We start from the raw sequence: 21,697 nt of genomic DNA on the forward strand, positions 1-21,697 counted from the left end.
GGCTCGCTGCGCCTGTCGCGCCGGCTGTGCGCCACGGCGCGCGCGGGAGGTGTGGTCTGGGCTCCGGCGTTCCGGGGCCGCCGCGGGCATGAATGGCGCGGGCTTCTCTTTGCCGGGTGTTTCTGGCCCCAGGGCACAGCCAAGTCTTTTGGGGGGTGGGGTAGGGCGGCCCCCGATTCTTCCCTGGCTTACTCTCTCCCGTCTCCGGGCCGCAAGCCGCGTATTCGGGGTGCAGGGGAATCCACGGAGCCCTTCCCGGGGCAGACGTGAGCCCGCAAGCCTGGGTGAGCGCGGCCACGGCCAGCCTTGGAAAAGTCCAGGAATTTCCAGTGACCGGCGCCGCGCGGATGCTCGTCATCTCGGCCCTCCTGGAGCTAGAGGCGAGTGTGAAACCTGCTTGGGCCACGTAGTGAGATCGTGTCCGAGAAATACCGCAAAAACGTCCCGAAAACCACCCCAACTGCTTTTTAGTATCCCGCACTTCCACCCGGAAGTCAAGGCCGCAAGCTCGGTTAGCCTTTTCTGCTCAAGGAGGGTTCATCACCACTTGAGCCACACCAGTTTCCTGGTTAATTATAGATAAAAATTCCGATGTGGTGGGGCTGGGAAGGTGGCTCAGTGGTAGAGTGCTTGCCTTGGATGCATGAGGCTCTGGGTTCGATTGTCAGCACCACATAAGCAGAAAAAGGCCAGAAGTGGCACTATGGCTCAAGTGGTAGAGCACCAGCGTTGAGCTAAAGAGCTGAGGGACAGCACCCAAGGACCAGAGTTCAGGCCCCATGACTGACAAAAACAATACAAAACCCGGATTTGTTTTTCTGGGCTGGCTTTGGTCCTCAGATCTCACCCTTCTGAATAGCTAGGACTATAGATGTGATCCACTGGCACCTAGCATGGTGTGTGATACTCTGCAAGAACGACACTAACTTGGGCTGACATTTAAGTCATTTTGCTGTTAAGGGTGAAATGAATGTGCTGGTATATAACGCCTTAAAGTAGGTTTGTAGATTTGAGTTCCATAAAAGCACCTATATAAGTTTAAATAACAGTGCCCAGTAGAAGATTCAGATAATTTAGTGGATATTGATTGGTGCTATTTGGATTTACTATAATGACTGGTAAAAATGTATAGGGATAAAAACATTAACAAATGAACAGACCAAAAAAACATGCAATTTCAGGCATCTGCTTATGCGCGAAAGAAGGTGTAAGGGCCTGCTAGAGAAAGGTGAATGGGGGAGAAGCAACAGACAAATCTGCAGAAATAGATTCCTCTTGTGGTTTGGTGTGCTAGTTAAGAAGTCTGGGGGGGGGCCTAGAGGGGGAGGGTGGGAAGGGATGGGAAGGGGAAACAAAGCAGGAGGCTACAATGCTTGATAAGAAATGTACTCATTATTTTGGCCATGTAATTGTAACCCCTCTGTACAGTATTTTCACAATAAAAAAATTAAAAAAAAAAAGAAGTCTGGAGTCAGGTTCCAGTAATTCATACTTGTAATCCTAGCTACTCAGGAGTCTGAGATCTTGATCCTGGTTCAAAGCCAGCCTATGCAGAAAAGCTCAAGAGAATACATCTTCAGTTAACTACCAAAAAACTGGACTTAGAGTCATGGTCCAAGTGATCAAGTGCCAGCCATGAGCAAGAAAGCTGAAAGCTGAGTGAGAGACACTGAACTCAAGCCTTGGAACTCAAAAAAAAAAAAAAAAAAAAAAAAAGGCAGCGAAAACCCAAAGAACTAATGAAAAAGCTTTTTAGTTTGATATTATTGCATTACTGGTTTTGTTCTTATGCTTTTGGAGCCCTATTAAAAAAATCCTTACTCATTACAGGATTAAATTTAAGTCTTAAATTTGAGTTGATTTTGTAACTGATGACAGGGTTCTAGTTTGACACTTCTAACCAACAATCCTAGCATTTTTATTATTATTATTTATTTTTGTTGGCCATGGGGCATGGGGCCTGAACTCTGGGCCTGGGCACTGTCCCTCAGCTCTTCAGCTCGGCTAGTGCTCTACCCACTTGAGCCACAGCACCACTTCCGGCTTTTTTCTGCTTATGTGGTGTTGAGGAATCGAACCCAGGGCTTCATGCATGCAAGGGCAAGCACTCTATCACTGAACCACCTTCCCAGCCCCCCATTAGCATCATTAAAAAGATGGTCCTAAGCCGGCCACCAGTGGTGCACGCCTGTAATCCTAGCTACTCAGGAGGCTGTGATCTGAGGATCGAGGTTCAAAGCCAGCCCGGACAGGAAATTCCGTGAAACTCTTCTCTCCAATAAACCACCAGAAAACTGGAAGTGGCACTGTAGCTCAAGTGGTAGAGCCCTTGCCTTGAGCTGAAGAGCTGAAGGACAGCACTCAGGCCCAGAGTTCAAGCCCCACGACCTACAAATAAATAAATAAATAAATAAATAAATAAAAAAGATAGTCCTTGCAGGCACTGGTAACTCATGCTTGTAATCCTAGCTACTCAGTCCAAGCCAGCCTAGGCAGAAAAGTCCATGACACTTACCTCAAAAACAAACAAACAAAAAAACACCTACCAAAAAACAGCCAGAAATGGAGCTGTGGCTCAAATGATCAAGTGCTAGCCTTCAGCAAAAAAGAGGCCTAAGGACAGCACCCAGGCCTTGAGTTCAAGCCTCAGGACTAGCACCAAAAAGAAAAAAAAAGATTTTTCTTTCTGCGATGTATATTCTTGGCACCTTTGTCAAAATCAGCTTTTTTTTTTTTTTTTGCTGGATGCTGGTGGCTAATGCCTATAATTCTAATTACTCAGGAGACTCCTGAGATCTGCTAATCAAGTTTTCAAGACAAATGCATGAAATTCTTCAGTTAAGCAGAAAAAAAGCCACAAGTGTGGATATATGGCTCAAGTAGCAGCTGAGTGAAAAAGCTAAGTGGAGGAGGAGGCCCTGAGTTCAAACCCTATACCTACATAAATGAAAAAAACTTAAGTTTTTGTTGTTGAGATGGAGTTCTGCATACTTTTTTTTTTTGTCCTTGCTGGTATTGAACCAAGATCCTCTCTCTGCTCCTGAGTAGCTAGTGTTACAGGTGTGAGACACCAGTGCCTGACTCAAGCTTTACTTTTTTTTTTTTTTTTTTGTCGGTTGTGGGTCTTGAACTCTGGGCCTGGGTGCTGTCCCTCAACTCTTCAGCTCAAAGCGAGTATTCTACAGCTTGAGTCACAGTGCCACTTCTGGTTTTCTGGTGGTTTATTGGAGATAAAAGTGTCAGGGAGTTTCCTGCCCTGGCTGACTTTGAACCATGTTCCTCAAATCTGACCCTCTTAAGTAGCTAGGAATACAGGCGTGAGTCACTGGTGCCAGCACCTGGCTTATGATGGACTCTCTGTCCTGAAAGTGTTAGGAAAACACAAGAAAGAAGGAAAGAAGGGCTGGGAAGGTGCTCAGTGGTAGAGCGCTTGCCTTGCATGCCTGAGGCCCTGGGTTCTATTCCTCAGCACCACATAAGCAAAAAGAAAAAAAGCCGGAAGTGGTGCTGTGGCTCAAGTGGTAGAGCGCTAGCCTTGAGCTGAAGAGCTGAGGGACAGCGCCCGGGCCCAGAGTTCAGGCCCCACGACTGGACAAAAAAAAAAAAAAGAAGGAAGGAAGGAAGGAAGAGAAAGAGAGCAAGCAAGCTTTAGGTTTTTAATGATCACTCAGTTCTGTGACCTTGGGTAAAACTATTAACTTATAACTTCTTTACATGCACACTAATATCATTTCTGTGGAACAGGCATGAAACCAGAGCAAAATGTAGTTTTACAGTTTCTTCCAATTTCAGAATAAATGATGCCGATTCTGTCTTCTAAGTGTAGTCGTCATTGCAATCAGAGATGCTCAAAGCCAGTCACTAGTGGCTCACATCTGTGATCCTAGCTACTGAAGAGCCTGAGATCTGAGGATCGCTATTCATAGCCAGCTGGGGCAGTGAAGTCCATGAGACTTATCTTCAACTAACTACCAGAAAAAGATAGTGGGGCTGTAGCTCAAAGTGGTAGAGCACTAGCCTTGAGCAGAAGAGCTCAGAGCTCAGAGACAGTGCTCAGGGCCAGAGTTCTTGCCCCATGACCACCTCCCCTCACCCCAAAGATGCTTATTGTTCTGGCCTTTAATACAGCATTGTTGTTATAATACAACTTGCCTGTGTTGGCTGAGTTTGATTTATAATTATATGTAATAGGGCTCTTCCTCTATGGTACATGTTGTTTAGTTTTAGTTTTTTTTTTTTTTTTGTCGGTCGTGGGGCTTGGGTGCTGTCCTTGTGTGCTTCAGCTCAAGGCGAGTGCTCTACTGCTTGAACCATAGCACCACTTCCAGTTTTCTAGTGGTTTATTGGAGATAAGAGACTCATGGACTTCCCTGCCTGAGCTGGCTTTTAACCGTGATCCTCAGATCTCAGCCTCCTGAGTAGCTAGGATTACAGGTGTGAGCCACTGGTGCCCAGCTAGTTTTAGTTTTTTATTTAATACAAATAGCATAAAAGACGCTACAGTAGAAAATATTGCTACACCTACATAACTCATCCAGTTCCTACCAGTATTGCTTAGACAACTATTTTATGTTTCATGTGTCTTCCCAAAACTACTGTATGCAAACATAAGGCAATATTATCTTGTACCTTTTTCTTTACTAAAAAAGTTACATATACACTCTTCTATTCTTGCTTTCTTCACTAAATTTGACCACCTGGCTAATTTTGTACAGCAAACTTACTCCAGTGTATCACAGTGCTATATGTAATTCATTGGAATTGTACGGCTGAACATGATCCTCCGATCTCAGCCTTCAGAGAGCCACCAGCTTCCTGGGATTGTCTTTTAGGGTGATACTCATTGCTTCGGCTTCCACCAAAAGTAAGTATGGGTCAGCACCCAGCTGTACTCAACATAAATAGTTGTGTAAGTCAAGTCAAGAAGAGAGGAGAAGGGAAAAGCAGTATAAGGAGTCCTTGTCACTTATGGTGTTCTACATCTTATTTTCAAACTTTTTTGTCAGCCGTGGTGCTTGGGCATTGTTGGGGCCTGGGCACTGTCCATGAGCCCCTTTCAGCCGCAGCCCTACTTCTGGTCTTCTGGTGGCTCATTGGAGATAGGAGTCTTCATGGCCTTTCCTTTCCTGCCCTGTCTGGCTTCGAACCGCCATCCTCAGATCTGTCTCCTGAGTAGCTGGGATGACAGGTTTTTGTAGCAGTTTGGGGGCCGCATTCCTGCTTGAGCATAACGGCAAATGCGAATTTCAGAAAATGCTCCCAGGCAGCTGCACCCATTGCAAAACCAGAGCAGAGGTTCTCTCTGGGCTCGGGTACCTTGGCCCCAGGGCACAGCAGCAGAGGCCGCTCTGGCTGAGGGCCACTTGTGATCCTCCTATGTGAGGCGGGTGCTGCGGGGGTGAGGCTTTGCGGCATCTAGGTGTGGCGGGAGATAGGGAGGGGCCAAGTGGGGGGGGCGATCTGGGTCCGGGCGGAAGCCTGGAGTGGGGGAGGAGGGGCGGGGCGGTGGGCGGGGGAAGGGGCGGGCGGGAGGGGAGGAGGGCAGGCCGGGGCAGGCCCGGGCTCCCTTCCTACCCGGCTGTGCGGGCCGGGCTCCGCACCCGCAGTCGGCCGAGTGCCCCGCAGAGCCGGCCCTCGCCCGCCCACTCGTCCGCAGAACCCGTGTAGGTGCAAGGCTCCGCAGGGAAGGCTGCTCACCTCGGGTCCCTTGTCCAGACGGGTCCGGCCTTGGGCCCCCGAGCCGGGAAGTGTCCGCGGCCGGAGGCGGTGGCCCCGAGCCGGTGCAGCGGGGTGAGTCCGGGGCTTCGCGGTTCTGCGTTTTCCTGGGGTCTCCGGGCCTCTGGTGCCAGGCTGGTCCCCTGGTCCGGCAGCTGGACGCCTCCTGGGGTCTCCGGGCCTCGGGTGCCAGGCTGGTCCTCTGGTCCGGCAGGTGGACGTCGCCTGGGGTCTCCAGGCTGTGCTGCACCGGTTTACTTTGGGAAAGTTCTGGGTCTCACTTCTTTATTTCACAGCATGAATGAATGATGCAATGCTCAGCATATATGGGGAAAGTTCCCCTCGTTACCACACAGCATGAATGAATGATGCAATCACACGAGATGGGGAAAATTTCCCCCATTTAGAGCTTCGGAAATATTCCCCCACAAAGAGGAGGGAAGAAGAGGATTCGTTGTTAGAAGGATACTTTTGCAGGTTGGAATGAAATGATTCATTCATTGAGTTGTTTGCTATAATTCCTTTATATGTGGTTTGCTTGTAAAAGTTGATCTGCACATTTAATGACATTGGTGTGTTGGGGAAGAAAATTATACAATCCAAATTTGGTTTTCAATATAAAGTAGTTAGTGCTTCAGGAAATTTCAAAGAATTCCACACAACCCTAATAACTTACTGATTTGTATGTAATGCAATGCCATAAAGTGCACCTGGTTTTCAGTGCATGCTGAGTTCTGACCCAGCTTCATAGGTTGGGACATGTCTTATGGCTTCCCAGGGCTGGTCTTCAAGCAGGCTTCCCAAGCCTACATTCCAACTTTCCAGACTTGAACTTTGTTACTATAGCATTTGTATTTCCTAGAGTTTCATGTATTTGGAGCCATTCAGTGTGTATTCTTCTGTCTTGCTTCTCTGGGTTACTATAAACTTTTTTATATATGTCTATGAGATAGCATATATTGCCAATTCATTTCTTTTGATTACTGAATAATACTCCAGCGTAGGGATATATTATAATTTGTTTATCAATATATATTACAGTGGGCAATTACAAACAAAGCTGTTGTATGATTTCATTTCTTGGATTTATGGTAACTTCATAAGAAATGGCCAAACCATTTCCCAGAGTGTTAATATCTTTTTTTTTGCAAGTCCAGGGGCCTGAACTCTGTGCCTGGGCGCTGTCCCTCAGCTCTTCAGCTCAAGGCTAGTGCTCTACCACTTGAGCCACAGTGCCACTTTCAGCTTTTTCTGCTTATGTGGTGCTGAGGAATCGAACCCAGGGCCTCATGCATGCAAGGCAAGCACTCTACTACTGAGCCACCTTCTCAGCCCTGTTGATACCATTTTATACTCTCACCAGCAATGTATATGAACCTCTGTTGTCCCATACCGTCATCAATACATGATAGCACCAATTGTTTGGTTGTAGGATTTGAACTCAGGGCCTGGGCCCTGTCTCTGAGCTCCTAGGCCCTGTCCCTGAGCTCTTCAGCTCAAGGCTAGCGCTCTATGGCTTTGAACCACAGCACCACTTCTGGTTTTCTAGTGTTTCATTGGAGATAAGAGTCTCATGGACTTTCCTACCTGGACTGGCTTTGAATCTCGATCCTCATATCTCAGTCTCTTGAGTAGCTAGGATTACATGTGTAAGCCAACAGCTCCCAGCACCAGTCTTTTAAAGTGTATTTATTCCTATTTGAATATCTAGTCAAGTCCTTTGCTTATTTTTGACAAGTTGTATGAGTTATAGAAATTCCTTTTATGAGCCAGGTGCCTGTGGCTCATGCCTGTAATCCTAGCTACTCAGGAGGCTGAGATCTGAGGATCATGGTTCAAAGCCAGCCCGGGCAGGAAAGTCTGTGAGACTCTTACCTCCAATGAACCATTCGAAAACCAGAAGTGACGCTGTGGCTTAAGCGGTAGAACACTTGCCTTGAGTTGAAGAGCTGAGGGATGGTACCCAAGCCCAGAGTTCAAGCCTCACAATCGACAAAAATAAAAGAAATTCCTTTTATGGTGGCTAAAGCCCTTGGTCAGATCTCTGTGTTGTGATATTTTCTCTTGTTCTGTAGCTTGTCTTTCCTTCTTTTCTTAATTTTACCTTTTGAAAAATATAAATTTTGATATGAAATCCTTCTATTTTTATTTTTTATGTCTTTTGTGTCTCATTTAAGAACCTCTTGCATACCTTAAGGTTGTTGTATTAGTAATTTGTAACTGTGTAACAACTTATTGCAAATACAGCTTAAAACAACTTCTAAACAACAACAACATACTAAATTTCTGTGCAGCAGAAATCTGGAAGCAGGGCCAGGGGCATGGCTGAAGTGGTAGAGTACCTGCCTAACAAGTGCGTGCACTGAGTACAAATCCCCAGTACTGGGAGAAAAAATCTGGAAGTAGTTTCTAGTTGAGGGCCTCTTGAGAGGTTGCAATCATGAAGCTTGGCCTTCTGTTAAGAACTGAACTTTCTAGGCACAATCTACTACCATGCCTTGCTCTTAACCCGCCTCTTCCCATAGGGAGGGGATACTTCCCCTGGTTGTTAGAAGGATTCAGTTCCTGGAGGGTTGTGGGGCCAAGGCTCTTGGATGGAAGACTCCCTAATCTTGACACATATTCTTCACAGAGGGTGGGAATAAGATGGAAACCACTTCTGAAAAATTATTATTGTGCAAAATGGTTATAATTTCATGTCAGGTTGTGCATGTGATGCAACTTGATCAATGCCACCCCTTCTATCGTTTCCCCCATTACTCCCTCCTATTCCTACCTGAAAGTTACTTAGTTTAATTTTTTCTTTTTGGTCGATTGTGGGGTTTGAACTCTGGGTCTGGGCGCTGTCCCTCAGCTCTTCAGCTCAAGGAGGGTGCTCTACCACTTGAGCCACAGCACCGCTTCTTGTTTTCTGGTGGTTAATTGGAGATCAGAGTCTCACAGACTTTCCTGCCCAGGCTGGCTTTGAACCATGATCCTCAAATCTCAGCCTCTTGAGTAGCTAGGATTACAGGCACCGGCACCTGGCTAGTTTAATTTTTACCTAATATACAATGAATATAATGACTGCATTTCCTCACCCTTCAGTTTTCTTTTTTTCTTTTCTTTTTCTTTTTTTGTTGGTACTATGACTTGAACTCTAGGCCTGGGCGCTTCCCAGCCCCACTTTAGTTTTCTTTTTTAGATTCTGTAATTATTGATTCACAGGGGGTGTCAGAAATACACAGAAGGCCCCTTCCCCTGTGCTCCTGAGCCCTAGAGCCGGTCTGGGTGTTACCATTACCCATGTTTGTGTCTGGTCTGACCTCTCAAGTGGCACCCTCTCACCTCCGCCTTGTTCTGTTTTCTAGGAGAGAGCCACTAGATCCAGTGCAAAATCAAGGGTCAGGGGAGAGGAAGTGGAGCATTTTAGAGGCAGTCGACTTTTAGAAGTTCTGTACTTTTAGCTTTTGTGTTTGGTTATGTGATTCAAGTTAATGCTTGGTGTTCTAATGTAAGTCAGGGGAAAACTATACTTTTTTTTTTTTTGTGGTCGTAGGGCTTGAACTCTGGGCCTGGGCACTGTCCCTCAGCTCGTCAGCTCAAGGCTAGCGCTCTACTACTTGTGCCATAGCACCACTTTCAGCTTTTTTTAATTTATGTGGTTCTGAGGAATTGAACCCAGGGCCTCAAGCCTGCAAGGCAAGCACTCCACCACTGAGCCACCTTCCCAGCCCGAAAACTATACATATAATTTTAAGTTTCTACATTTCATTGCACTCTGGGTAGAATTTCAGTGTTACAGTGGTGCCAGTCCTGTCATTTTCATGTTGATGAAACAAAATACATTTTGCATTATTTAGTTCAGGCCCAATTGAAAGCAAAGCAATCAGTGTATGAATTTCAGATTAGAAGGGAAACAGTAGAATACTTTTTTTTTTTTCAGGTGTAAAAAGTATTAAAGGAGAAAGTAAGCTATTAAAAAAGCTCAGAGGAAAATTCTTCTGTGTCCTGCCTTTCTGTTGTGGGGACAGAGGCTGGGAAGGTGGCTCAGTGGTAGAGCGCTTGCCTTGCATGCATGAGGCCCTGGGTTCGATTCCTCAGCACCACATAAGCAGAAAAAGTCAGAAGTGGCACTGTGGCTCAAGTGGTAGAGCGCTAACCTTGAGCTGAAGAGCTGAGGGACAGTGCCCAGGCCCAGAATTCAGGCTCCACAATGGGCACAAAAAAAAAAGAAAAAAAAAAAAAGTCTGTTGTGGGGACAGCATTTTGGGCACAGCCTTCCTTAGGCTGCAGCTGTCCTGTCTTTTCTGCCTACAGAAGTCAGCCGTGCGCAGCCGCGTGGGAAGATAAATGCAGACTTGCAAGGCTTTGCAAACACGGTGTGCTCTTTACCCTTCACTAGAGCCTCAGCCCATGTGACCCCGCTTTGAGGGTGTAAGCAGAGTGGAGCTCTGCTCCAAGTCAGTGGGCCCTTTAATTAATTACATTAATCACATTTTGAGGAGCTAGCAATTGGACCTAGGCGTTGCACATGCTTGGCAATTGCTCTACCACTGAGCCACATTCTCACGCCTAGTAAAGACCTTACCTTTTTTTTTCTTTCTTTCTTTCTTTCTTTTTTTTTGTTGCCAGTATTGGATCTTGAACTCAGGGCTTCTTGTTCTCACTTAGCTTTTTTTTTTTTTTTTTTGTCAGTCATGGAGCTTGAACTCAGGGCCTGGGTGCTATCCCTGAGCTTTTGTGCTCAAGGCTAGCGTGTTCCACTTTGAGCCACAGAGCCTCTTCTGGTTTTCTGGTGGTTAACTAAAGATAAAGAATCTCACAGATTTTCCTGCCTGACTTAGCTTCAAACCTTAATTCTCAGATCTCAGCCTCCTGAGTAGCTAGGATCACAGATGCGAGCCACTGGCCCCTGGCTCACTTAGCTTTTTTGTTTAAGAATGGCACTCTACTATTTGAGCCACACCTCCACTTCTGGTGTTTTGCTAATTTATTGGAGATAAGAATCTCTTGGGTTTGTTCTGGGCTGGCTTTGAACCTTGTTCTCAGATCCTCAGCCTTCGGAGTAGCTAGTATTAATAGGCATGAATCACCAACTCCTGGCTATAAAGAATAGTTTTGAATCTTGTAAATTATTTCCTTTACTGTAAGAAAATGTTCTAGTTCTCTTCATTTTTAAAATCTCCTTATGTTTTTTCTTGCCCCTTGAATTTTTTATTTCTACTTTTAAATAAATAAGGTCATGTTATGTAGCCCAAGCTGGCTTAAACTCCTGGCTCAACCCCATGAGTGCTGTGTTTATAGACCTGTGCCACCAGGCCTGGCTCTGCATTTACAGTTTTAACGATCAAGATTAGAATTTAAAGTAGCTGTCTCCATTCCCATACTACTGGGCAGCAGAATTCTTCTTTCAAAGGCTCTCAAAGGTTCTTGACCATGTTCTCTCTCTCTCTCTCTCTCTCTCTCTCTCTCTCTCTCTCTCTCCTTTCCTTCTCTCCCTCTCCTCTTCCCTCTCTCTCCCTCTCCCCTCTCTCCCCCCCCCCTTCCAGGTCTTATACAAGCTAAGGCTTGAAACATCAGAAGAATGGAAGCCTGAGAAAAGGAAAGGAAGTGTTGCTTCTTTACAGAGTTTGCAGAAAGAAAAAGCCAGCTTTTCCTCAGGGAGCTGTCCTAGACACCTGTGCTGGAACCTTTCCCTTCCTCCCTCCCTCCCTCTTTCTTTCCTGCCTTCCTTCCTTTTTGGGCTGGGAAGGGGGCTCAGTGGTAGAGTGCTTAGCTTGCATGCATGGGGTCCTGGGTTTGATTCCTCAGCACCACATAAGCAGAAAAACCGGAAGTGGCACTGTGGCTCAAGTGGTAGAGCGCTAGCCTTGAGCTGAAGAGCTGAAGGACAGTGCCCAGGCCCAGAGTTCAGGCCACACAACCAACAAAAGAGAAAAGAAAAAATAATATTGCCTGCCTGCCTGCTTTCCTTCCTTTCTTCTTCTCTTCCTCTTTCCTTTCTTCTTCCCTTCCTCCTTCCTTTCTTCTTCCCTTCCTCCTTCCTTTCTTCTTCCCTTCCTCCTTCCCCCCTTTCCTCCCTCCCTCCCTCCCTTCCCTCCCCCCTTCTTTCTTTCCTTCCTTCCTTCCTTCCTTCCTTCCTTCCTTCCTTCCTTCCTTCCTTCCTTCCTTGTTCTTTCTCTTAAAAAAAATTTGTGTGTATGTGTTGGTCCTGGGGCTTGGGACCTGGGTGCTTTCTCTGAGCTTCTTTTACTCAAGGCTAGCATTCTACCACTTGAGTCCCAACTCTACTTCTGACTTTTTTTGGGTAGTTCGTTGGACATAAGAGTCTCACAGACTTTCCTGTCCAGGCTGGCTTCAATCTGTGATCCTCAGATCTCAGCCTCCTGCCGTAGCTAGGATTACAGGAGTGAGCCACCAGCACCCAGCTGTGGAACCATTTTTATAACACTCTTACCAGGGGGGAGAGTGAGGTCAGCCCGCCAGTCTCCCTCTGTCTTGCCATGTATCTGGACTTTGATGCTCATTTCTTTATTCCTTCTTTCTAGGCTTTTTCAGAACCTGTAGATCTTTCTTGAAGAAATTTCTGGTCAGAACTTTAGACTACATTTTTATTCAGCAGAGTAACAGAAAGAGAAGAGCATTGTCTCCTAGGAACTGGCACTGGAGAAAGGTGAGTCCTGTGTCTTCATGCATTTGATGATCATATGGCGGTGATCCTGTATGTCTTCATGCATTGGATTATTACTTGTTGTCTCTCCGACAGCAGTTCACATCAATTACAAAAGATGTCTGCTGTAATCTATGCTGCATGCCAGAAGAATAGCTGTTTCTTTAATAAATAAACAGTAATTTAGTCATAAAATAAGCTATGAGTTTAATCATAAATAGCACTTGGAATGCTGAAGCAGTAAGATCTTGAGTTTGAGGGCAGCAAGACCCTGTCTCAAAATCAACAGAAATATACATATCAAAGAAGAAAAAAAACCAACAGTATTCTCATGGTGCGTTGGCAGGGACGTGGCCTCACTTACCAGAGGCCCTTGGACTCCTCTGATTCAGCAGCCTCTCAAGCCTTTTGTAAACCGTGAGGGGTCCTTTAGAGAGCCCTGTGAACGTTCTTCTGCCAGAGGTGCTTTACTACCATGCTTGCTTCACTGTTCTTGCATAAAAAGGCAAGAGGTCAGTCCTAAACTAAAGTTGCAAGAGTTGGTTTGAGCAAGATTTTTCCCTTTTATCTAGAACAAGCCTTCTTAAGACTGGTCTGAAAGGAAAACCTTCTTTTGTACTTTGAACTAGGGATGAGAAGGGCTTACCAACAATTTTTTTTTCTTTAAATCTGTTAGACTAGCTTGGGGTCAGCTAGATTTAAGTCCCAGTCTGAGCCACAGAAGTCAGTGATTGGGCCTGGGCCTGTGTCTCAGTCCAATCTTTTCATCAGAATTGCTTCTACCTAGTGCCATCCCCTTCCCTTCTCCTGAGTGCCAGGTGTGAAGGATCCAGAGTCCATTCCCAGCAATGATTTTTTTCTTTGTGTGAAATTCTAATGTACACAATTTACTCTGAAGCAACCAAACTACTCTGGCAGATTTCCCCCATAGGTATGAGATTGCTGCAGATCCAAGAATTGTGAGTTCCTGGTGGGCCAGGGAGAGAACAGGGAAGCAGAGTTGGGAAGAGCTGCAGGAAGCAGAGACCATGTTTGCTTTGTTGGTCTTTCAGGCAGGAAGGGAGTAAAAGCCTGTCAACCAGCAGGGCAGAGGGAGGCCTGAGGTTGTATAGTTCACTTTTGTCTTCTACGCAGGGTATGGAGGAAGAACAGCCTGTCAAAGGAATTCCATGTAAGGCGTCTCAAACATCCTGCTTTATCTGTCTTAGCAGATCCAAGTGTTCACAATTCTAAGTTCTAAGTGAGGACTACTATTCAGAAACCAGTACTTCATTTGAGGAAATACACATTCCCTTTTGTATTTAAAGCTGATTTTTGTTATTGTTGTTGTTGGTTGTGGGGCTTGAACTCAGGGCCTGGGCACTGTCCCTGAGCCTCTTTGTGCTCAAGGCTAGCTCTCTACCACTTGAGCCACAGTGCCACTTTCAGTTTTTTGTTTTGTGGGTTGGTTGTGGGGCCTGAACTCTGGGCCTGCGTGCTGTCCCTCAGCTCTTCAGCTCAAGGATAGCACCACTTCCAGCCTTTTCTGTTTATGTGGTGCTGAGGAATCAAACCCAGGGCCTCATGCATGCGAGGCAAGCATTCTACCACTGAGCTACCTTCCCAGCCCCAAGGGTGTCAATTTTTTTTTTGTCTGGGGCTGGCCTGGACCATGATTCTCCTACTTAGGACCTCACATGTATGTAGCTGAGATTATCATGATGTCCAGCTTGTGTGTTGAGATGGGATCTCACTAACTTTACCCATGCTAGCCTCAAGCCATGATCTGGGTTTGCAGGTGTGAGCCACTGCATGCTCCAGGTCAGGCTTTGGGTACCTGTCAGTCATTCTAAGGAGCGCTGCCTATTCTTAGTCATTGTATACCTTACGTACATGTTTGAAATGTTTGTTAGCCCATCCCACAGTTCTCATTTTAGCTTCTCTGACTGGGCTTTCTGTCCCTGCTTTCTCTTCACGCTTGGTAGAGTTGTACTACCTGTTGGCTAATGGACCATGTGGATGGTTGCAGAGCCACAGGGAGGGTGTAGAGTTGCTGCATCTCTGGCTCTGTAGGAACCTTCTCTCTGTTACTGCCAGTCTCTGAAATAACAGATTTTCTTTCACTGTGGATCCAACTACAGGCTTGTGCCACACACACAGTTCTCCACCTTAGGTTTTTTTTTTTTTTTTTTTTGTCCAGTCATGGGCCTGAACTCTGGGCCTGGGCGCTGTCCCTCAGCTCTTCAGCTCAAGGCTAGCTAGCGCTCTACCACTTGAGCCACAGCGCCACTTCCGGCTTTTTTCTTTTTTGCTTATGTGGTGCTGAGGAATCGAACCCAGGGCCTCAGGCATGCAAGGCAAGCTCTCTACCACTGGGCCACCTTCCCAGCCCTCCACTTTAGGTTTTTAGCTTTAGCTTTATTTAGTTCTGCTTAATCTATGCACTCTGCATTTGAGATCTAAGTTTTAGTTGTTGTTGTTGTTTTTTTTGCCGATACTAGCGTTTGAACTCAGGGCCTCATTATTTCTTAGCTTGCTTAATTATGACTAGTTCTCTACCACTTGGGCCATGCCTTCAGCCTGGCTTTTGTTGATTATTTTGGAGATGAAATCTCTTGGACTTTTTTTTTTTTTTTTTTTTTTGTCGGTCATGGGGCCTGAACTCTGGGCCTGGGTGCTGTTCCCTAGTTCTTCAGCTCAAAGCTAGCATCACTTCTGGCTTTTTCTGCTTATGTGGTGTTAAGGAATGGAACCCAGGGCCTCATGCTTGCAAGGTAAGCCACCGAGCCACCTTCCCAGCCCTCTCTTGGAGTTTTTGCCTGGGCTCCTTCCAACCAGGATCCTCCAGGTCAAATTCTTGCGTAGCCCAGTCTTGAACTATCAGTGCTCTTGGCTTAGCCTCTCAGGTGCTGCGATGACAGGCACTCCCCACCATGCCCAGCAGGAGCCTGACATTTTGGCCCTTTGTGTTTTTTGAAACTAGTAAGCTCATGAGAATGTACTAAGTGCAGGCCACATTGACTTCAACACAGTCAATGGAGACTGGCTTTGTAGTAATCAATGGGCCTTTTAATGATGATTATGTGTTTCTTTAAGTGTGTTTATCTCTTTCTCTTTCAGGAAGGAGGTTCTTCCCAGGATGGTCTCCCGCTCAGAGCTGGGGAAGCTCTTCTGCTCTGCGGATGCCGTGTGTTTCGATGTCGACAGCACTGTCATTAGAGAAGAAGGCATTGATGAACTGGCCAAGTTTTGTGGAGTTGAGGATGCTGTGTCTGAAATGTAGGCATACTCTTTATTCACTTTATGAAATGGGGAAAAAGTTTCAAAAAAGATTGATTTGGGTTTTTGTGAAGCGGCATCTAAGGAGGCTCCGGCACTTGCGATGGCCAATGAAAAGCCCAAGGAAGGAGTCAAGACTGAGAACAACGATCATATTAATTTGAAGGTAGCAGGGCAGGATGGTTCTGTGGTGCAATTTAAGATTAAGAGGCATACACCACTTAGTAAACTAATGAAAGCCTATTGTGAACAACAGGGTTTGTCAATGAGGCAGATCAGATTCCGATTTGATGGGCAGTCAATCAATGAAGCAGACACACCTGCACAGTTGGAAATGGAGGATGAAGATACAATTGATGTGTTCCAGCAGCAGACAGGAGGTGTCTATTAAAAAAGGGAACCTGCTACTTTGCTCCAGAACTTTGTTCTTATAGACCAAGAATACATTCTTAATTAGAAAACTGCAATTTGGTTCCACCACATCCTGACTACTACATAAAGTAACTGGTGTATGTGCACAAGCATATTGCTTTTCTTTTCTTTTTTTCCTTTTAAACTAAATGGCCAATGGTATATTTTGATAGACATCAAATGGAGATGGGATGGGGAAAAATACTGGTCCTGTGATAATATTCCCCTTCTCCATCTGTGGCATGCTTTTTCAGCTTTTATCTTTATATTTCAGTAAGTTATTTTGTTCTCAATGTTTTAACAAAAGAAAAAAGAAAAAAAAACAACAAAAATTCTTGCATATCTGGTTTGATTGGAGAATTTTAATATTTTCATTTATCATTGTAAAACAAAGGACAATTTTATAACTTTTTTTTTTTTTTGGTCCGGTCGCGGGGCTTGAACTCTGGGCCTGGGCACTGTCCCCCAGCTCTTCACTTCAAGGCTAGCATTCTACCACTTGAGCCACAGCACCACTTCCGGCTTTTTTCTTTTTGCTTATGTGGTGCTAAGGAATCGAACCCAGGGCCTCATGCATGCAAGGCAAGTGCTCTACCACTGAGCCACCTTCCCAGCCCAATTTTATAACTTTTTTGTGCGAAGCTGTTACATGTAGGGCAATCTGTCTTTAAGTAGGGGTAAATTAGTCTTAAAAAAAAAAAAAAGAATCCTAGATAGTTTTTCCTTCAAGTCAAGCATCTTGTTGTTTAAATAAACTTCTTGTTTTTTTAAAAAAAAGATTGATTTGGATGAAGTGGTAGGCCAGAGACATAATCTCTGGATTTTAGTTTCAGACAAGTACTAAGAAAAAGCTTTAGCTAAATTTGGTAGTGTGCCTTGTCCATTCATCCATTTATATTAATATTAGTGACAAATATCTTGGAAATAAAACAACCCCAAACCAGTTACCTCTGTCAAGAAAATGTAGATAGGGTATGCTCAGCGTGGTTGGGAAGATGACCATAACTATAAAGAAGACTGCCTGGGACCTCTAGGATATATAGCTTGTTGTTCTTCGTTGCAAGGGTTGATTAGAAAGCTAGTTCTGGTTCAGCGTCTCTTAGTGGATCCTGCATTAGACCTGCTTTCCATTCCATAGCAGGTGTTTCCCTGTGGTAAGGCCTGTTCATTCTATGCTTGAATGGCCAGCCTTTGGCTTCTTCCTTGGTTTATGAAAGTGCATGTCTCCAAGAGGGTTTGGATAGGACGTGTGGTTTCTCAGATACCTGAGTGTGTGTTTGTGAGTACAAAGCACATGGCCTGTGGTTATCAAGTAAACCTTCCTTGGCCTTGCTCCCATAGCAACATGGCATGTAGTGGAGGGGCCCTGTGGCAGCCCCTCTCTCACAGTGGATTTTGTGAGGCACAGGATGGCTTCAACCTTGTTGGTCTTCTTCCTAGGACACGGAGAGCCATGGGAGGGGCAGTACCTTTCAAAGCTGCACTCACTGAGCGCTTGGCGCTGATCCAGCCCTCCAGAGAGCAGGTACAAAGGCTCCTAGCTGAGCACCCTCCACACCTGACCCCTGGCATACGGTAAGAGTAGCCTAGGTCCTGGGCTGACCCCACTCTGCAGTAGGGTTTGGGGGGCACTCCTCCTTCTTGGAGTCTCTTACTGTGGAACTTTCCTCTGCATGGTTGTTTTGACACTTATATAAGGCCTTGTCTGGTCCTGCCCCATGTCTGCCTTCCCTCTCTCCTCAGGGAGAGCTTACACATTCCTCTGCTTATTTTTCATCTATTTTGTTGTGCCCATGGGCAGAATAGAGTTGTGGAATGTTTTTCTAAAACAAAGCCCTATACATTAATTTCTAAGTGCATTTAGAAAAAAAATGTAAAGCTGAATGTGGTTGCTGCGCAACGGCTTGGAGGCTGTGGCAGGAGGATCCAAGAGTTTGAGGCCAGCCAAGACTACATAGTGAGCTCCCCAAGAAAACAACAAAAGAAAAACATAGAAAATGTTAACTTCCTAGGAGATCTACCATGCCAGATATAGCTCCTCCAGATACATTCAGGATAAAAAGTATATTATTTCTTTTTCCTATTTTTTTCTCTTTTGTCAATCCAATTGTACTTTTGCAGGGAGCTGGTGAGCCGTCTGCAGGAGCGCCACGTTCAGGTTTTCCTGATCTCCGGTGGCTTTAGGAGCATCGTGGAGCACGTTGCCTCGAAGCTCAACATCCCAGCAGCCAATGTATTTGCCAACAGGCTGAAGTTTTACTTCAATGGTGAGGTTTCAGCGGCTTTTTAAAAAATCAGTTCTGGGCTGGGAAGGTGGCTCAGTGGTAGAGCGCTTGCCTTGCAAGCATGAGGCCCTGGGTTCGATTCCTCAGCACCACATACACAGAGAAAGCCGGAAGTGGCGCTGTGGCTCCAGTGGTAGAGCGCTCGCCTTGAGCTGAAGAGCTGAGGGACAGTGCCCAAGCCCAGAGTTCAGACCCCCACGACCAGCAAAAACAAAACAAAACAAATAAAAAATCAGTTCTGTTATTCAAGTTCCAGGCGGCATCTGTTGGAGTGCAGCATAAGCAGAGTGCATGAGAGTTAAATATTGGATTGTTCTGTAGACTGGATCTTCTCTTTTTTGGCACCCTGGCTTTGGAATCCATCTTGTCTTCACTGGGCATATAATCCTGCATTTTGTAAAACATTAACTCTAGGTGATCTGAGTGATTTGGTACATGTTATATTTTATTTTTGTGTGAGTTCTCATAAATTCTCCCCTGAGTCCCAGGGAGAATTTTGATTATGGGCCTCGTGAGTTACAGCTACATTTGATTTGCCTCTGGCCTCCGGACACCCTTGGAGTCACAACTGTATTCACGTCACCTAAAGTTCTCCAGTTATGTCAGGGGGTGGCTGATATTCTTAAAACCAAGTAGTATTTAAATGTGTCAATAAAACATTTTTGTGGAGTCTATCGATAGAGATAGGTCATTGGAAAAAATAAGAGAATGAGAGTTAATTTCTGTAAGAATAGAAATAATTGAGAATAAGTTGGAATTGCCTCGTAGGTGGAACTTGATGTTCACATGGTATTTCTTTTCTTTCTTTTTTTTTAAAATTGGTCATGGGGCTTGAACTCTGGGCCTGAGTGCTGTCCCTCAGCTCTTCAAGGCTAGCACTGTACCACTTGAGCTACAGCTCCACTTCCAGTTTTCTGGTAGTTTATTGGAGATAAGAGTTTCACAGACTTCCCTACCTGGGCTGGCTTTGAACCGTGATCCTCAGATCGCAGGATTACAGGCTTGAGCCACCAGCACCCCGCTGATATATTTCTTTATTGATGTTCTGACACTTCAACATGGTTTAGAATTATTACATTGGAGGGAGAGGGTAGAATTCACTCAAATGTTTCTGACCTAATAGAGCCACCTCTAAGGCTGGTTGTCACCTTAGGTCCTGTGACTGCTGAGGCCATTTTTAGGCTTCCCAGTGACATTTAAGGGAAGGGGCCCTTAGCTTTAGACTTGATGGATAGGCAACACTGTTTTGAATGTTTTTCAGGTGAATATGCAGGTTTTGATGAGACACAGCCAACAGCCGAGTCTGGTGGGAAAGGAAAAGTTATTAAATTTCTAAAGGAAAAATTTCATTTTAAGAAAATAGTCATGATTGGAGATGGAGCTACAGACATGGAAGCCTGCCCTCCTGCTGTATGTATTAAGGGCACTAATTTTTTTTTTTTCAGGTTGTAATTTTGTTTAGATGGTTTGGTACTACCTAAGGTTTATGAGACGGATTAAACAAAAAGTATTATTATAAAAACACAAAACAAATTCATTCTCATTATGTCAGTTTTGTGTGAGCTCTTACTAGATGAAGAAATTTACAAATAAGGAACTAAAACTTTCTTAAGTTTTATTTTTTTGCAAGTAGTAACAAGGATTTATTTTAGTATAACAGGATAAAATGGGGAGAGATGGGGGAAAATGTAATAAACATTTCCTGCAGACTACAGAGGAAATGAGAACTAAAGATTCCACTTTTCAGCTGGGCAGTGATGGCTCATGCCTGTAATCCTAGCTACTCAGGAGGCTGAGATCTGAGGATCATGGTTTGAAGCCAGCCGAGGCAGAAAAGTCCCCATGAGACTCTTATCTCTAATAAACCACTCAAAAACTGGAAGTAGAGCTGTGGCTCAAGTGGTAGAGTACTCACCTTGAGCACACAAGCTAAAGAACAGTGACCAAGCCTGAGTTCAAGCCCTAGGATTCACACAGAAAATGAAATATATATATATATATATATATATATATATATATACATATATGCATATATATGTTTTATACACATATATTATAAATAACATAGCTTATGCATTTATAATAGTTATATATATACACACACACACACACATGCACCTATACATCTATGTATATTTTGTAATATGGATATATAACCATGGGCTGCTGTCATTTAAAGATTATCTCTTGTTCTTTTCCTTCTTAGGATGCTTTCATTGGATTTGGAGGAAATGTGATCAGGCAGCAAGTAAAGGAGCGTGCCAGATGGTACATCACTGATTTTGTGGAGCTTCTGGGAGAACTGGAAGAGTAATGTCAATTTCTATATAGCTCATAACAAAGTCAGATCGATCTTTGAAAGCTACATGGGTGATACTGTTTTCTTACAATTGCTTATGACAACTTTTTATATAAAGTTGATACTGATTATCTATATATTCAAGTAAACTGTAATTAGGGTTCCTAAATCACTTAAAGAAAAAACAACTAGTTCTAGTACTGTTATAACCATTAATTACCAAGAGTTTTATAATTGAATTTTTCATGTCTATTTTCCTAGCTGTATTTTACCTGAATCTTTTACAAGTATATAGTAAACATCTTCACGCTTGAAAATATGGACCCAGCAACCTTAAGTGAATATTGGTTTGCTCTTGAATATCTAAATAAAAGCTTATTGATTAGAAGAGATTTGTGCAGTTTTCCACTCTGCTGTGTATGTATTTCAACATTGGGAGTGCCAAGTAGAGACCACTCTAGTGAAGGAGGGAGATTTTTCTGTGTATAGACAGCACAGTGTTATGCCCTTAGCCCTCTGCATGCAGCACTGCCACTGACATGGGGTACAGATTCTTCTTTTGCCTTGTAGAATTCATTACATATGGAATGTTAGCAAGATTTTAAGCAAAAACCAGTGGAGATTGAAAAGTTCTGGTCTTGCCGGGTACCGGTGGCTCACACCCTAGCTACTCAGAAGGCTGAGATCTGAGGATCGCTGTTCAAAGCCAGTCTGGGCAGGAAAATCTGAGACTCTTATCTCCAATAAACCACTAGAAAACAGGAAGTGGTGCTTTGGCTCAAGTGGTAGAGCACTTGCCTTAAGCTGAAAAGCTGAGGGACAGCACCCAGGCCCAGAGTTCAAGCCCCACAACTCAAAAAAAACCCCCAAACTTCTAGTCTTATAAAAGGTTTTTGTGTTATTGTTGTTGTTGTTGGTGTTTGTTTTTGCTTGTATTTTTCTTTTGTCTTTTTAGGAAGAGGCAAAGTGGGGACAGGGGGCAGAAATGGAGGGAGGAAGGATGAACAATGCAGTCCTGGTACTCGGTAGACACTGTGGAAAATCATCTACGCAACCTATGAGCAGGGATAGGGCGGG

The 21,697-nt window shown here is 44.6% G+C and overlaps 1 protein-coding gene and 1 pseudogene across 2 annotated transcripts; both read left to right on the forward strand.

Annotated features, from left to right (window-relative positions):
- The first annotated feature begins 150 nt into the window (after window positions 1–150).
- Psph (phosphoserine phosphatase) lies at window positions 151–21,008 on the forward strand. Of its 2 annotated transcripts, none has more exons than XM_070035631.1 (7): window positions 151–380; window positions 12,246–12,370; window positions 15,467–15,625; window positions 17,477–17,611; window positions 18,158–18,303; window positions 19,583–19,731; window positions 20,528–21,008. In XM_070035631.1, exons 3-7 carry the CDS (start codon window positions 15,486–15,488, stop codon window positions 20,633–20,635), a joined length of 678 nt encoding a protein of 225 aa, XP_069891732.1. In that variant the 5' UTR covers window positions 151–380; window positions 12,246–12,370; window positions 15,467–15,485; the 3' UTR covers window positions 20,636–21,008. The 2 variants fall into 2 exon arrangements, with proteins under 2 accessions (XP_069891732.1, XP_069891731.1); XM_070035630.1 differs by lacking the exon at window positions 151–380 and adding an exon at window positions 5,550–5,790.
- On the forward strand, window positions 15,729–16,268 carry LOC138836930 (small ubiquitin-related modifier 2 pseudogene; annotated as a pseudogene).
- Window positions 21,009–21,697: the final 689 nt, after the last annotated feature.

The sequence above is a fragment of the Dipodomys merriami genome, unplaced genomic scaffold, assembly GCF_024711535.1.
Source record: "Dipodomys merriami isolate MVZ:Mamm:240054 unplaced genomic scaffold, mDipMer1.0.p SCAF_26, whole genome shotgun sequence".
Classification (NCBI taxonomy): Eukaryota; Metazoa; Chordata; class Mammalia; order Rodentia; family Heteromyidae; genus Dipodomys; species Dipodomys merriami.

Coding starts and splice junctions, on each gene's coding strand:
- Psph (XM_070035631.1), top strand. CDS start 15,486: ATGGTCTCCCGCTCAGAGCTGGGGAAGCTCTTCTGCTCTGCGGATGCC. Junction 17,612..18,157: donor CACCTGACCCCTGGCATACG/GTAAGAGTAGCC, acceptor GTACTTTTGCAG/GGAGCTGGTGAGCCGTCTGC. Junction 19,732..20,527: donor TGGAAGCCTGCCCTCCTGCT/GTATGTATTAAG, acceptor TTTCCTTCTTAG/GATGCTTTCATTGGATTTGG.